General features: G+C 61.5%; 1 protein-coding gene across 1 annotated transcript; it reads right to left on the bottom strand.

Moving 5' to 3' along the window:
• Positions 1 to 3,772: 3,772 nt before the first annotated feature.
• CDX1 (caudal type homeobox 1) lies at positions 3,773 to 13,629 on the bottom strand. Its single transcript, XM_013175750.3, has 3 exons — positions 13,127 to 13,629; positions 4,279 to 4,424; positions 3,773 to 4,119 (listed from the first exon to the last, which is right to left on the bottom strand). Exons 1-3 carry the CDS (start codon positions 13,551 to 13,553, stop codon positions 3,913 to 3,915), a joined length of 780 nt encoding a protein of 259 aa, XP_013031204.1. The 5' UTR covers positions 13,554 to 13,629; the 3' UTR covers positions 3,773 to 3,912.
• Between the last annotated feature and the right edge of the window lie 2,660 nt (positions 13,630 to 16,289).

Genomic DNA, 16,289 nt, shown 5'->3' with positions numbered 1-16,289 from the left:
TGCGAGAGGCAGCAGGAGCCAGGGGGGAGCTCCCAGGAGGAGCAGCCTGCTCTGGGAACCCCAGCAACCCCAGGGGAGCTCAGGCAGAGGACAGCAGCACTGCACAGCTCTGCCCAGTCCCCAGAACCTGGCACTGGGGAGCACACGCACCTCTCCAGCCCCATGCCATGCCTGATGGGCACCAGTGGTGCAGGGAAAAAGCAGCCCCCTGGCCAGGGGAAGCCCCCTGCCCACCCTGCTGACAGCCCAGCGGCACCTGGGGAGGTGCCTGGCAGCAGGACGGGGCCGTGCCCAGATCTGCTCCGTGGGGCACGGGGAAGGCAGCAGCCGCCGCGGTGCTCCCGTTCGTCAGTGCCGGGAACCGTGCCGTGCCGGAGGCTGCTGCCTTGCCGGCCACCTGCTGTGCGTGGCCTTATTTTGAGGATTATTTCAAGATTTCTCTGAGGAGGGGTGCGGCCAGGCAGCGTGAGCCAGTGGGAAGCACAGAGGAAGGAGTGGGAAGAAACCGCGGGGGCTTGCTGGGGACAGTCCCCAGGGTCCCTTGGCAGTGCCACCCACTGTCCCCATAAAGCCGTGGTGATGTGTGGGGCTGTGCAACTCAGGAGGCAACTGCCAGGGGTGCTAAAAATGCGTCTGTCACCTGCCAGGGGTCCGACCATCAGGGTGATGCATGGCCAGGAGCTTCGGGTGCCAAAGCCGGTGGGGACACGGGGACCAGCGGGGACACGGTGACCCCACAGCCCTGATGAAATGGTGGCTGGAGGGAGGCAGGAGAGGACGGGGGAGCGGGGACATGGCAGATGCCTTCCGTCAGCAGCCGAGGGGTGTGTGTGTGTGTTGGGGGAAGGGGTGCTGGGCGTGTGGGCGCATTTATGGCCCCTTCCCGCCAGCGCCTGCTCCCTGAGCACACACAGGCAGCAGCAACCCAAGGGCACAGCCCCGCGGCTCGCTGGACTTTTACCCTGCTGTGCAAACAGGCAGGCACCTGATTAGGGTATCGGTTGGAATTTCATCCTGTCAACGGTACCGGGAGCTTCTCCGGGGCGGTGGCAGAGCATCTTCCCTCTGCCCGCACCCTCCCGTGGGCACCCCGGCGCCCAGCAGGGTGCAGCCCTTTGGGCAGGCAGCCCGTCCACTCCCTTCCCTTCAACCTTGTGGCACCAGCTCCGTTCCCATTGCCTCCCCAACCTTTCAGCTACCAAAGCCCCGTATCCCCTTGTAGCAGGGCGCACAGAGGGATGTGCTGGGCACCCAGACACCGTGCCGGTGAGCCCAGCGCAGCAGGGCGCAGCAGTAGGTGCCTCCACTCCTGGAAGGTCAGGAAAAAAAAACTTTATTCTGTCCTTCTCTCTGCAACACCGCCTCATCCTGCCCCGGCTCCTCCATCTGCCCTGCCCAGGAGGACTTTATCCCACAGCAGATGTCCTTCCACATCCACCTTCCCTGCCCAGGCACCTCTCCGTGCACATCCCTGCCTCCCCCTGGCATGTTTCGGGGGCTGGAGGAGCCATTTTGGGCAGGGATTTGAGGGCAGCCCCTGGCTCGGTGCCCTGCAGGACGGCTGGGATGTGGCTGGGATGGAGAGGCGACGACGGGACGAGGAAGGGAGAGGATGGCAAAGCCAGCAGTGCCCGGGCCGGGCCCACCCATGCCCGCTCCGTCGCGGCCGGGCACCGATGCCAGCTGTCCCAGGCGCTATCTCACATCCTCGTTCTCTGTTTGCTCTTCTTGGACAAGGAGGATATTCAGCCCGTCAACAGCCATAAAACGAGATTAGAGGCCGGGAGGCGCCAATCGGCGGCGGCCACGTCCGTGGGCAGCCGGCCTTGTTCTTTGGCCTCCACCAGCGAGGCCCGGCCTCACCCTTTCCCCCGGCCACCCCCGGCACGGCCACCCCCGCCGTGGCCAAGGGGTGGGACGTGGCCACCCCACGCCACCCCACGCCACCTCGTGCCTCCCTCGTGCTGGGCACACGGCGTGCTGCCACCAGCCCACGGGGCCAGGCTGCTGCGTCCAGGCCTCTGTCCCTGTCCTCCCCGCCTGTTCGGCCCCGTTTGGGGACGCGGGTGCGGGTTTGTCCCCGCAGCCACGTCCCTGCCCTGCCGCAGCAGCACCCGGGGCGTGAGGAAGCAGCAACGCATCTGTGGCACACAGGATTCCTGCTTGTTTTTATTTTAACTGATGCCTAAAAAATGAAAAGGAAAACCGGTTTTGCCTTATATACACGAGCCATGAGCCGAAGTCCCCAGCCAGTGCCGGTGTTCGTCCTCACCACCGAGCTGGCCCCAGGGGGGTGTCCCCACAGAGGCGAGGTGTAAATCCTACATGAGCTGGAGAGGGGCTGCGGGCACAGCGGGATTGCAGGGACCCACGGGGTCCTGCAAGAGCCACAGCACCCCCGGACACTGTGATCTCGGGGCCAGAAGGGGCTGAGGATGGACAAGGGGCTCAGTGCACAGGCAGTGCTGGGTGCGAGGGCTGTGCGGGCAGCGGGGACATCTCTGCCTCTCGTCCCTGCTGGGGCTTGGAGGGACAGAGCTGGGAAAGGGCAAGCAGGGCCCCTGCATCCTTGCCTTGGTCTTGGGCAGCTGCACACCTTGGGGAATCCAAAACTGGGCTGTACATTAGCTGGGCTAATATTATCCCAGGAGTCAGTGGGATGAAAGGCTTTTTAGCTGCAGTTTTCCAGCAGGAAAAAAAAGGGCATTGATTACTGGCCATGGGCATGCAGGGGGCAAGAGGTCATACAGTGCATGCAGGGCGACTGGGAGAACAAAACCCCGAGTCCTTTGGGTTACAAGAAAACTGCCCCTCTGTCCCTGGAAGCTCTCCTTCACCTCACACCGCCAACCCTTCCTCTCCCCACGACAGCCCCAGCAGTGGCTCTGGTGGATGCGGCAGCTGCAGCACCTTGGTGCAGCATCACGGAGCTGTGACAGGGTCTGAACACTCGGTCCCATACACGCTTCTCCCCCCAACCCCATCAGATGCCCCACTGGTGGGAGACGAATGCCCGGTGGCTCTCAGGGCCCCCCCGGAGGATGCTCTGCTCCCGCACCGTGGGTGCAGCTCGGTGCAAGGCTCTGCGGTGCTTAGGGTCGGTGTGTGACCCCTGGGGCTGGCTCTTCTGCCCTGTCCCGATGACAAACCTTCTTCTTGTCCTTCCCACCTTGGAAGGTGGTCTCAGACCTCAGCGAGCGGTTCAGTTATAGGATGGAGGTCTGGCACATCTCCTGGTGGCTCTTTGTGGCCACATGGATGGAGCTGGGGACGCAGGCGTGGTGGCTGGGGGACACGGGGGGCACTCGCCCAGGTGGTGCTGCAGCTCGCTGCCATCACCCAGGTTTGGAGGAGCCCCTGTTCCTCCTCAGGCCCCACCACTGAGCGTCCTGTCCGGCTCACACCGTCCATCTCATTCCGCCGTGGGCATCCCCCTCCCTGGCGTGGCAGATCCCGCAGCTCAGCTGAGATTTGTTCTGCCTCGAGTCCAGCCAAACCTTTCCTCTAGTTCAGTCTCGCTTGAACCGCCCCCAAAAGCAGCAGGCAGCTGGATCGCTGGGAGGACCGGGAAGGAAGCATCCCACCAGCTCCATGCGACGTGCCCCAGGAAAGCCATCCTCCACCACCACCTAACGCCCGTCCTGCCGGCTCTGTGATCGTCCTTGGGGCTACAGCTAGCAGAGACCAGAGCAGCGCGTTTCCCCCGGGAGAGCAGTACTACCTAACCCACGGTTTGTGTGTAGGACAGAGCCCACCAGCCCCTCGGGGAGGTGACGGTGCCACCTGGCCCAGCCTCGCTGGCTGCCCCCGAGTTCAGCCGGGGACAGGGGGTCTTTGGGCAGGGACCGTCACTCCTCGGAGCACGGCGACCCGTAGTGCTTATCTCTCGGTGTCCGGAGCTGGCGAAGGGGGCTAAGGCATGAATTCCTCCTTGATGGTCAGCGGCGACGAGGAGACGAGGCTCGGGGCGCTGCTGCCGCACAGGGCGCCCATGGGCCCCGGCGTGCCCACGGCCGGGGGGGTCGGCGTGGTGGTGCTGGTGGGTTGGCTCTGCTGCTGCATCTTCTTCTTGTTCACCTTCCGCTCCTTCGCCCGCCGGTTCTGGAACCAGATTTTCACCTGCGGAAAGACACCGATAGCCATGCAGAGAAGGGGACTCAGACAAAGATGAGCACCGCTAGGCCAGGGGGGGAATCCCGGGGGCTGAAAGCTGTGTGGGAGCAGCGCTGCCCTCTCCCAGCCCCAATTCCACCAGGTTTTCCCCGTTTCAGCACTGACCTGCCGCTCGGTGAGCCCCAGGGCAGCGGCCAGCTCGGCCTTGCGGCGGATGGTGATGTAGCGGCTGTAGTGGAACTCCTTCTCCAGCTCCAGGCGCTGGTGGTCCGTGTACACCACACGGTACTTGTCCTTCGTCCTGGTCTTCCCTGGCAGAGGAAGCAGAGTCGGGGTGAGCCGAGAGGGGCTGGGGGGCAGGAGCATCCCCGAGGGCATTGGGGAGCTGCACAACCCCATGGGTGGCTCTGGAGAAACGTGGAGATGAACTGGGACCCAGGGGCAAGAGAGTCAGGGGCTCCTATGGGATCTGACGCCCATCCTGCGTAATGCCAGGGTGTTTCTCTGTGTTGGAAAACACTTGGGAGTAGGGGAAGTGGCTCGGTGGGAAGGGCAGGAGGGGTTCAGCTGCATCCCAAGATGATGGGCTGTAAATGCCATGTGGTATGATGTGCCATCCCCGAGAGGAGCAGTGCTGCAGCCCCGGGCTGAGCACACAGAGCACAGGCAGCCAGCACACGGCCGGCCTGGGAGGGCTGCGGGGAGCCCAGCTCTTGGCCATGGAGCCCAAGCCCATGGTGCCATCACTTTAAGGCACACGGATCAGGACAGGGAAAAGAGGGAAAACCCAGGGAGCTCTGTTCTTGGGTTCCCCCAGGTTCGGACGGAGCTGTATCCATTGCATGGTGCCACGAAAGGTGCTTTCTAGAAGAAAATTACAGTGCAAAGTGGCACAGCCGCCTTCCCATCAGCTCCTCCATCAGTCTGCACGTAGACACAGGCCGGAAGACACCCGTGGCCTTCATCTCCTGAACGTCAGCTGCCAGGAGCAGTGCTGCTGCCACGGGAAGGGGCAGGAGCACTGGCAAGTCCCAGAGGTGTTACCAAATCCTGACCAGCCCGGTGGGAGCTGGGGTTTGGGCAGAGTGGAGCAAAGCTGCACTTCCACAGAGACTCCAGCGTGGGCTCAATGTTACTAGACATCAGAGACTCCACGCAGAAACACCTTCCTGCCCGGCTTGTCGGTTTGCCCATGAACCAGCTCAATTTCACTTTTTAGCGCCCTGGAGGGGTGGTCATCACCTGAGCATCCCTTGGGACGACCCCCCCAGCGCCGGGTGGCGACGGGAAGCCGATAACACGCAGGCAGCAGCCGCCCTCCTGCCCGTCCGGGTCGGGGCAGCCGCGGTCCCGCTCCTGCCCATGGCCCTGAGCAAGGTGTGTGCTGCGGTGTGCGGGCACCTTGCCACAGGAGGTGACTTTGCAGGCACAAAATAAGGTAAAAATGAATTCGAGCGAGCTCTTCGTGGACGTGTCAGCAGACACGCAGTGAGGGACCGCGGCCGCCCGTCGCCCTCCCACCACCCCGCGGCACACACACGGGGCTCCTGCTTCCCAAATTTGCCAGCAGAGCAATTCGGGGGGGGGGGGGGTTACAAAGTAAATTAAATTTGCACATAGTGAACAGCTCCCTGAGAAGCCACACACCCTCTCTGAATCTGCGCCAGCCTCAGGGAATCCTACGAGATATCTGCTTTCCCGTAGGTTTTTTTTTTCTTTTTCTTTTGAAAGCAAAACCTTTTCTGAAGAGATAATAACTGAAAAGCGAGTCTCTTATTTGCGATATTACTATTTGAATGCCACTGCTTGGTGAAAAAAAAATAAAACAGAACAGCTGAAAAGCAACAGAATTGACAGCTAAAATAAAGAATACAGAAATAAGGTGGTTTGTGGATACCACATATGCCAGAAATTTTAGCAGGAATTATTATTTTCTGCCACAGCCGTAAACAGATCCATCACAGACCGTTTTTTTTTATTCCTTCTTGGTTGCTCGTCCCTGTCGGGTTCCCAGCTCTGCCGCACTCCTGCCCCTGTGCCAAAAATTGGGGAGCAAGGAGCTGAGCAGGGCACTCGTGGCCAAGCCAGAGACGGAGTTATTCACCTCGACTAATTGCCGGTTTCGGCGATGTTTGCTGAATTCAGGAATGTATCGTGGGTGATTCACAAGGACAAGAAAGGGATTTGCAAGAAATACTGTTGACAATGAATAATGCAGCCCCCTTGAATGTCAATGCGGAGTTACGCTTAGCTCTCCCTCGGCGGCCCTTTTATGGCCCTGTGAAAGGAAAGAGGAAATTTGGGCTGAGCCAGCCCCACCGCTCGCGGGAACCCCTCGTGCCCCAGTGCCACCATGGGGAGCTCAGGGGCAGAGGGATGGGGCAGCCCCCAACTTTTCCAGTGGACCCAGTGGAGGTGGATGGGGTTGTCCCAGGTCTGTGGCACAGCCCGTGGCTGCTGGAGGGAGTACGGATGGGGCAGGGGCTGCAAGGAGCCCGGATTGCCCTGTGAGGTCCTGCAAAGCGTCTTCCCCTCTCCTGCCACCAGCCCGCCCATCCCCATCGTGCGTTCATCCTTCTCGTCCCCAAAAATCCAGCCCAAAGAACAGCTGGAGCAGCCAAATCAAGACATCCATGGGAAGGGTTTCAGCACTGGGATCAAGGCAGGGCCCGTGGCTTCAAGGGGAGAGGGCATCGTTACTGCTGTTAATGTGTAACCCTAATAGCGCTCACCTGAGCCACGATTAGATAAGGGAATGGCTTTAACATGCTGCACAGGCCCCAGAGGACACACTCCTGAGCGTGCACGCACATGCACTCACACACGCACTGGGGGAGACCCCCGGCCCTCATTCTCTCCTTAGGGCAGCCTTGGGGATGGGGACGCCGGAGATCCCCGCACTGCACCAGGGCACTGGGACATCTCTGGGACGCACAGGTCGGGGTCACGCAGCCCTGGTGACACAGGGTTGTTGCTTCCCTGCCTCCAGAGCAGTGGCAGAGGAAGGGAAAAAGCAAGCCCCAGCCCTGCACTGTTCATCCCCAGCTCTGCACCCACCGGGCTATGGAAGGCGCTGCGGGATGTTGGGGGCTGTCAGGGGGCTGGAATTCGCTCTCCAGCCCCAGTCTGCCCAAGGGATGGCTTTCGGCGAGAAACTGCACCCAAACGGATAGGCAGCAGGGCGAGGGGGTGTTTTAAGGCTGGCGCGGAGCAACTCTAGGAACAGCTGAGCTCAGAGCAGGGAGGAGCATAGTCCTGCACCGTTTCCCAAAGGTCTCCATTTCACAGGTCAAAGCAGCTCAAAATTGCGGCGGCTGCAAGCCCTGGCTCTGCGCTGAGCAGCGCCGCAGCCATCAGGGCTCCGATCAGGGCAGCACGCAGCAAGCAGGGGTATGGCAGCCCCTTGCTGGAGCCGAGGAGATGAGAGCTCACCGCCACATCAGCAGACGTACCCGAGGCCTGGGGACACGGGCACGTGCCGGTCTGGGTGCCAGGCGCCTTGCAGGGCTCTTTGCACGGGAGGTGCTGGTGGGGATGGAGCCGGCGCCGCGAGGTTTTGCACGCCCTGCTGCCCAGAGGCTCCTCGCATGACTGGCATAAAAAAATTGGGCTGCCGTGAGCTGTCTTGGAGCAACACATAGAAAACCTTTTGGGCGAGAGTCCCATCACCAGGGAAGGAGCTTTCACCCCATGATCCAGCTGCTTTTTTTCTGGAGCAGCATCTATTTGCAAAGAGGATAAAACCCCCCTCATCCTAGAAGAATGCGTGCTACATTTCTCCCCAGTGAAAGCCTTAATGAAAACTTTCCCTCTGCCGTGATGTAGCCAAGGCAGAGCTGCGGATGGGGAAACTGAGGCACAGAAGTAATGCCAAACCCGAATGGAGCCCCAGGGTCAGAGCCATGAACCCCCTGGGGAGCCTAACCCTCCCTCCATCCTCCTGCAGCTCCATAGGGGAATGCAGAGAGGGGGCAGCCAGCGTAGCAATGCCCCATGACAGAGACCCCAAGACAAGGGCTGGGGTCAGCTCCTAACGCTCGGGACCCTCCCAGCTGGAGCCACCCTCAGCCGGCAGCCAGCTGTGCTCCAGCTGTGCTGCACGGAGGGGCCGATGCTCCCTCTGCCGAGCAGAGGCGACCGCGACCCCTCTGTGCTGGTGCTGGGGACAGACAGCCCAGCACATTTCACTGTCCCCAAACCTGCTGGAAACGGCAGCTCCAGAACCCGCACCGTCTGCAGAAGGGGCTGAGCCCCCCCCCACACGCTCAGGAGCCCCCCAGGCTGCAGCTCTGGCAGCCCCCCGGAGCCCTGTGCCAGCGGGTTAAACACCAGCGGTGCCCCCGGTGCTGGGACCAGCAGGCATCACCAGCCTTCCCCTTCCTCGCCGTATTCCCAGCCCTTTCCCACCCGCCCCAGTAAGCAGGGTGTGATGGATGGGACAAGCAGCACGAAGGACACAGCCACGTGGATCCCGATTTCCGAGCTGCTGGGCTGCAGGCAGGGCTCAGCCGTACCCACCGCCCCCCCCGAGCCAACACCGAACCATGCCGGGGAGTTCTTCCTGGAGCCAAAGGCTTCGGAGGAAGCAGCAATGCTGCCGTGGCCACCCCACCGGCAATAAAATCTCATTTGACTCGATAGGTCGAGCACTGGAAATGTTTCGGTTACAAAACCGCACGCACGGATCCCGATGGTTTTGGAGCCTTTGTACGCAGGTCGAGCTCAGCGCTTCCAAAAATGCCCCGCGGCTTTGCTACAAATACGAGCAGGGGCTGTATACCAGGGTTTTGGGGCTGGCAAAGCCAGGAGCAGGACCCGGGGCACAGCCAGCCGGGGGTGGCAGCTGCTGGGAAGGAGCAGAAGCGGCCGGGGCAGAGCCGGGTGTGGGGAGCTCAGAGCAGAGCAGGGGAGCGCAGGCTGGCCCCGGCCAGGCAGGATGCCGGAGGTGGCCACGCGTCCCCATCCCAGCCCTCGGCCACGGAGCAGCAGCCCGAGGCTGGGCGTTGGGGCCGGCGCTTCCCAGCACCGCAGTGATTCAAGCCTTTATTTTGGCAACCGGCGCATTCCTGGGGCTGCTCCTCGGTTTTACGAGCACCTCGCCGAGTGCCGCCGGGCAGTCTCCTGCGCGGGGTCAAAGACCGCGCCGCGAGGACGCGCGGGGTGCCAGCACGGAGCATCGCCCCCGTGGCACGGGTCCGCATCCAGCCCCAAGGCATAGAACCCTGCTTGGATCCTCTAGAGCTTCAGGGGGCAGCTGACACAGCCTTGGACCCTCTCCCCCTTCACGGCCTCAGCGCCGGGGAAGGATCCGTCCCCTTATCCGGGCGATCGCAAAGCTAACAGCGCCGAAGCGGGCGTCCTTGAAGGGTCCCCCGCAGGAAACATCTCCATTGGCCGGGGGGGTTTAAGTGTCCCTCGGCTAATCCCGGGGTATTAGCCAGCCCAGCCCAGCACGTAGGGACCTCCAGTGCTCCAGGGAAGCCCCTTTTGTTCAAGGAAAGTCAATTCTAGGAAAGTTTGAGCCGCCTGTACCTTGGCCAGCTAAGCGTTCAGCAAACCCCAGCAGAGGCCAGGAGCAGGTTGTGGGTTAATAATTCAAGGGGAGAAGTTCGGTGGGGCCCCCAGTGACATGCAGGCACACCGGGTGACACGGGGGAGCAAAGGATTTCATGGGGAGCAGCCACATCCCAAAAATGGGGGCCTATAGGAGAACCCATGCAGGGACCTCCTTTGCCCAACACACCCCGTGCCAATGCGAACCCTGCCTGCACGGGGCTGCTGCGTCTCGTTAACGAGGGTTTTAATGTTGCCTCCAGCTGTCAGAGATCTCCTTAGAGCTGAACAAGGAAAACAGAGCTGGAAACAGAAAATGGAGCCGGAGTGGAGCTGAGAACTGCACGCCCAGCGGGTCGAACCCCGTTCATGCTCAGAGCATCTGTATCTGCTCCCTGCCACCCCGAGAGCTGCCTGGGCACCACGGGCACCCGCACCACGGGTGCTCACACCAAGGGCACCCACACCATGGGCACTCGCACCGTGGGCACCCACACCATGGGCACTCTGCACCGTGGGCACCCACACCGTGCTGCCCCAAGCGCCTTCAGCTCCCCGGGGATGCCCCGGGCGCACTTTCACTTGCAATATTTAGCCGCAGCCAGCTCCATTAGTGACATAAAGGCCGGCCCCGCGGCAGCACCCGGGCATTTACATAACTAACGAGCAGGGGGTGAACTTCAAAGTTCAGCGCGCTGCCATTTCCAGCACCTTCCTGAGCTTTTTATAGAGCAGGGGTGCAATTCACAAGGAAGTTTGCAAATAATTGTGAATAAGGAGGAAGCGCGAGGCTTTGACACTCCACTCGTGAAGATTTTATGAGCAGAAAAAGAGGTGATGCTCGGGAAAGAAAAGGAGGCCTGGGGAGGTCTTGTTCCCTCTAATTCCTGATTTTGAGAGCTCTGCATCACAGCCCCTGCTGCTGCCCGGGCTGGGTTTTGCCCTCTCCCGTGGCTAGCTCATGTATTTAGCAAGAGGTGTACCAAATCCGCACCCCATAAGCCTGACTGCGGTGAGTCACTGGGAGATTTCTCTCCGATTTTTCTCAGGCTCTGCTTTGTGTGCGCAGCACCCCCAGCACACTCGCAGGCCGTGTGTAAAATCGCCTCTCAGCAAAGCACAGCTCCTTCCCCAAAGCTTTCAAACTGCAGCTGATGGCTGTTTATACAAGGGAAGACGGAGAGGGAACCTCAATTTACAACCCTCTGAAGTATTATGATTTACGGCGTTCGCAAAGAAACTCTTGATATTTATAGCAAGAAAGAACATGTATTCACTTCCTATTCCCACAGCGGTGAGAGGGGCAGTTAATCTATCCAGGCTGATTAATGCCCAGTTTATTGATTTCAATAAAACAATTCATTCCAGAATCTCACCCTTATCTATGTCAAACCCATCTCTGCTCTGCTCATTTTCAAGCTTTATGGAGAAAAGTGCCTGCAGTATTTGCAGCTCGCTTATTTTAAAGGGAAGCCCGGGAGAGAAAGCCCGGGGGAGGGCATTTGCAGAAGGTGCCCATCCAACCCAGGGGGATTTTGCTGCTGCCGCCCAGCTCACTGGGGACAACGGCTGGTTTATTTGCTCCTTTGTATGTGTTTAATCTCAGAGATACAAACTGAGCAGCTACTGATTTTTCCAGAATTCAATCACTCACTTGCCACGTAACTCAATCAAGGGGCACTTTCAAGCCCCCGGTCTATCTCAGTCCCTTGAGCCAGAGGAGAGGTGTGCTGATGTCTTTCTCCCCGCTTTCATTTTTTCATCTCCTCTCCCACCTCTCTCAAAAAAACCAAACATGAGTTCAGACCAACAGAACCTGCAGAAGCTGTGGGGTCCCATTCACTGCCTACAAGGAGGGGGGCATTTTTCCTAAATAGGTTTATTCAGAGCTTAAAACAGGCCAGGAAATACCAGCCTGCCTCTTTCCTCCTGCTTGCAGACCGGCGCTAGCTGTTTGCACCCCCCGGGATGCTCTGCCTGCCCACCACAGCCCCTGCTCCCACTGGGACAGCCCCGACCCCAGCCCCACCACGCACCCGGCGCAGCCACAGGGCAGTTTTCCACGCAGGGAGACCCCAGGCACCTCTGGTCTGAGCCCCTTGGCACCACACATCCTCTGAATGGATCTTGGCCATCACCGCCCCAGCACCGTGCATGGGGCCAGCCCCACGCGGTGACAGCGGGGAACCAGAAGCAAGCCTAAAACGGAGACATTTTGCACCTTGATGTGCATCTTTAATCTGGGAGCCCTGCACGGGCTGGCGAGGGAGAGGATGGTGGTTTGGCCAGGCGTAGGCTGGGAACCCTGGAGGGGAACATGAAAGGGCACGGGCAGGGCAGGACAAAGGGCCCCACACCTCACCTCGCTGCCAAAGGAGCCGGCCAGCATCTCCATGACAAAGCGAAGGCCTTGTCAATTTGGGCTGGCCCCGAGGGGTGACTGCCCACCGCCTTTGAAGTGGGCAGCGGGGCGGCCTGCGGGCAGGGGGCTGCAGGGGCCCAGACACTTCCCCGCCCCGGGTCAGGAGTTCAGCAGGGACAGGACCCCAGGGACAGGGGACAGGGACAGCAGGGCCACCCGGTGCCAGGCACCGGAGCGGGGGCACCCTCACGCACGGCACGCAGCACCCTGCGCACCCACACGCACCCTGCGCATGGCACCCAGCGCGCCGCGCCTTGCACGCGCACAGAGCGTGCGGCATCGCCCGTGCACACTCACTGACCCCGCGCAGCAAGCGCCTTGCACACAGAGCCTTGCACATCCTGCACTGAATGCGCCCTGCACACATGTGCCCACACACTACAGGTGCCAGGCACACCGCATAGGTCACCTTGCACATGCACACACACACCTGCACACACAGGCCCTCACACGTTGGTTCAGGCTCTCCTTGCACACGCCATGCACACAGCTACTGAACCACAGCTTGACCAGGCGCACGGCCACGCTCACTGCTCACGCGCACAGCCACAGCCTTGCACACACGCACTTGCACACATCAACAGCCTGCCCGTCACCAACTCAATAATGGGTGAGTGCCCCAGCAGTGCGGGGTGGGGCAGGGCTCCTCCAAAAGGGCCCGTCGGGCTGCCTGCAGCCAGAGCACCCCACAACCCCACAGGTCTCCGGCTCTGCTTGCCCTCTCCAGCAGCAGCAGGCGAGGGCAGGGATGAGAGGTCAGAGGCTGGCTGGGACTTTCCAGCCATATGCAAGGCAGAAACCATCCACTAACCCCGGCTGCTGGTGAGGACAAGGAAGGACAAGGAAGGACAGGGCAGCCCGCGTGCTGGTACCCTCCATGCCCATCCTCAGTCCAAGCCACCTCGGTGGCCACACAAGCTCTGTCCCTCCCTTGCAGTGACAGACCCCATAGCGGGACCCGACCCTGCAGGACTTCAAGCCGAGGGCTCCTCTGTGCAGAGGAAGGAGCCAGGGCGCGGGGCCGGGGGGTTTCCTTACCGCTGTTGCTGGTGCTGGGAATGCTGCGCCTCATCCACTCGTACGGGGTGCGCCTCTGTGTGTTAGGGGAGAGCTGGGGGACCGAGCTGCTGATGGGCGGAGGCAGGAGTCCAGAGCCCGGCGGCTGCATGGGGTTAAAATCCGGGGGGCTGAATCCGAACTGCCCCGGGTTGGCGGTGGACGAGGCGGCGGCGGTGCCGTACGAGTGCCAGTCCTCCTTGGCAGGGGTGTAGGGAGAGCCCCAGGCGGCCGCCGGCTGCCCGTGGTGGGGGTCGCTGTTAATCCCCGGCACATGGTGGTAGCTGGCGAAGTCCGAGTACTGGGGCGGCCCCGGCACGTAGTTCTGGGGGTTGAGGTTGAGGCTGGGGTGCCGGACGGGGCTGGGATACATGTTGGTGTCCTTATCCAGAAGATAGCCTACATACATCTTCCCCGGCTGGCTCCGCGCTCATGCTGCGCCGTGCCGTGCCGCGCCGTGCCGGGCCGGGTGTCGCGGTGGCGGCCGCCCCTCCTTCGCCGCGCTCACCTGGGCGCCTTGGGGAGCTGTGTCCCGGGGCCAGGCACCTCCCTGCCCACAGGCTTTTATTGGGCCCAACCTCTCGCAGCATTTGCATTGAAAGGCAGGTTTGCATTTCAAAGTGCAGGAACCCCGGCGGCGGGGCGATTCAAACCTCCCGCCTGCACCCCGCCGGCCCTGCGTCCCCTCGGCGGTCACCAGCCCGGTGTCCCCACAGTCCCTTTGTAGCAGCTGGTGCTGGGGACACTCCAACACCCCTGGCACCACGCGTGAGGATGCCCCCAAGGAGCTCATCCCGTCCCTAACACCACTCGTAACCCCAGGAGCGAGGTGCCATGGGCTGAGCCCGCAAATTAAATCCTGACTGCGGGCAGGGGACAGGTTGGGCTGTACCTGGCATTGGCCCCATCAACCACGCTGGGGACACCAAACCCTGGCTGTGGGGTGGCACTTTCCCTTTCCCCTGCCCAGACCAGCATCTGCCTGCCTTGGAAATGGGTTGGAGGGAAGGGGCGACTCTGGGTCCCCCTGCTCTTACAGCATCTGGGGGCAAGCCCACCCCTCCAGCCCCATAGCCCAGCCCCAGAGAGCAGGACAGATGGACAGACAGAGCTGGGTGAATGCTGGGGGGCAGCAGACCCTGCTGAACCCCCTGGGACAGGGGACATGGCCACTTCCACACCTCACCCAGCGCAGCCTCCCGGGCTGCCCGCTGTTCTGCAGAGGGAAGTAAAAGGGAAACCCATAAAACACAAAGTCCTGGGGCTTGGGCATGGCCCCGGAGGGCTGGCAGCCCTGCAGCAAGAGGAGTTTCTCATCTGTTTTTTGTCTTAAAGAAACAAAAAATCCCCATCCAGTTTCTGATGGAGAAACCTCCAGTCACAGCCATTTGCAGGCTCGGGCTTTCACTTTCAGCCCAAGCCCAGGCCCGCGGGGGCGGCCAGGAGGACGTGTCGGCACCTCCCCGCTCTGCCTCTCCGCACCAGCCCCAAGCCTGGACTTGGACAATAAGAAACTGAAAGAAAGGGGAAAAAAAATAGAAAAAAGGAAAAAGGATTTTGGATGCAATTGAGAGGAGGGGATAAAACAACAGACTCTCTGCGCTTTTTCCAATTGTGGCTATGAACCTGAGATGAGGTTTCAGGGTGGGATTGCCTCCCAGACTTGTGGGGTTAAAAGAAAAATGATAATAAAAGCGACAAAAGCCACTGCGGTTTGAGGAGCTCAGAGCACGCGATGCACAGCCACTTCTCACCTTTCCCCCTGCGGCTGGCCGGGATGTCCCCAGCTGTAGCTGGGTCGGGGACAGCACCCAGCCGCTGGTGCCAGCTCGCTCCCTCCCCGTCCCCTTCTCCCCATGGCACCCTGGGCTCTCCCGTGCTCACGGAGGGGCCAGAGCATCCCTGAGCCTGTGAGGCTCTGCTGTCAGCTGTTTGCTCAAGGCAGATTTTGCAAGAGCTGGCTGTGCCCACCTGGCAGCCCCCGGCGGTTCTAGTCCCGTGTGCCTCATCCCAAAACCCCAGCCTGGGGTGAGGTGAAAGCACTGCAAGCTGGGGGGGTACCCCAGGGCCACATCCCCTCCCTGCAGGGAGATGGGAGCCGGGCTGAGACCAGACGGAGAGGTGATAAGAGACAAGGGAGCAAAAGGGAGCAGAGAATAATCCCAGCAGTGGGAAACCACCTCCTGAGCCGGCACTGCCCAGGCTCTGCCTCCTGAGACCTCGCCACCCTGCGGTGGAGGTGGCCCTGAAGAGCCCCCATGGCTGGCGTCCTCCCAACCCCAGCACGGGGGCTTGGTACGGCTGTCTCCGTGCCACAGACCGAGGGACGTTTCCCCCCGAGGGCCAGCCCAGCCCTGGCATCTCCACACCACCCGAATTAAAGGTTTTCCCCAGGCAGCCTCCAGGAGCATCCCAGCAGGCAGACCAGGGCTGAAGGGTCCAGAGTCCCTTGGTGCTCAGTCCAGCATGGTTTGGCAGGACGTCACCCACATTGGGGTCCCATGGGAGAGCAGGTTGGGGGCTGCTAGAGCTCCCGGGGGTCCCCAGCTGGACAGGAGGAGGTGGCAGTGCCCTCTCCATCCTCCCCAGAGACCCCCAGCACCAACCCCAGCCCAGGGAGCCCCTTCCAGCCCTGCGAGTCCTGCTGGAAACCAAGAGGACGCCGGGCAGAGCGGTCAGGATTCCCCCGGCTCTCCCTGGGGCTGGGCGCTGCTATCTGTGATCGAGTGATGCCATCTCCTGGAAGCCTCAGGGCCGGGGAACGGAGGCCTGGGAGGTCCCCAGGGCCGGGCTGCAGCCGGCTGGCACAGACGGAGCAGCTCTGCAGGGGAGGCCGTGGCCTCACCACCTCCTCCACCCATGGAGGAGGCACTCAGCACGGGAACCCAAGCCCTGCATGTCCCCGGCTTGCTCTGAGCCCCCTGGATCTTTCAGAGGGACGGGGAGATGCCTGCAGAGCTTCCCTTTCCCCCTGGATCCCCAGCACCCCCATGGGTATCTAACCTCCCCGCTGCCCCCCAGAGCAACCCCGTGGCCCAAGGCTGCCCCATCCCAGCATCGTGTGGCCCCCACACACACCCCTGCACCATCAGCTCCTCCTGACAGCATCCTGCGGGCAGAGGAGAGCAGGGAGCAGAGCGTGTCT

The sequence above is a fragment of the Anser cygnoides genome, chromosome 14 (genome assembly GCF_040182565.1).
Source record: "Anser cygnoides isolate HZ-2024a breed goose chromosome 14, Taihu_goose_T2T_genome, whole genome shotgun sequence".
NCBI lineage: Eukaryota > Metazoa > Chordata > Aves > Anseriformes > Anatidae > Anser > Anser cygnoides.
This window is presented reverse-complemented; position numbering and strand designations above follow the sequence as displayed.

What these genes read in the sequence shown, in the direction of transcription:
- CDX1 (XM_013175750.3), bottom strand. Translation starts at nt 13,553, where the DNA reads ATGTATGTAGGCTATCTTCTGGATAAGGACACCAACATGTATCCCAGC. An exon ending in TCCCAGCACCAGCAACAGCG is followed by an intron (nt 4,425 to 13,126) that starts GTAAGGAAACCC and finishes TTCCTCTGCCAG; the next exon opens with GGAAGACCAGGACGAAGGAC. An exon ending in TGGGGCTCACCGAGCGGCAG is followed by an intron (nt 4,120 to 4,278) that starts GTCAGTGCTGAA and finishes GTCTTTCCGCAG; the next exon opens with GTGAAAATCTGGTTCCAGAA.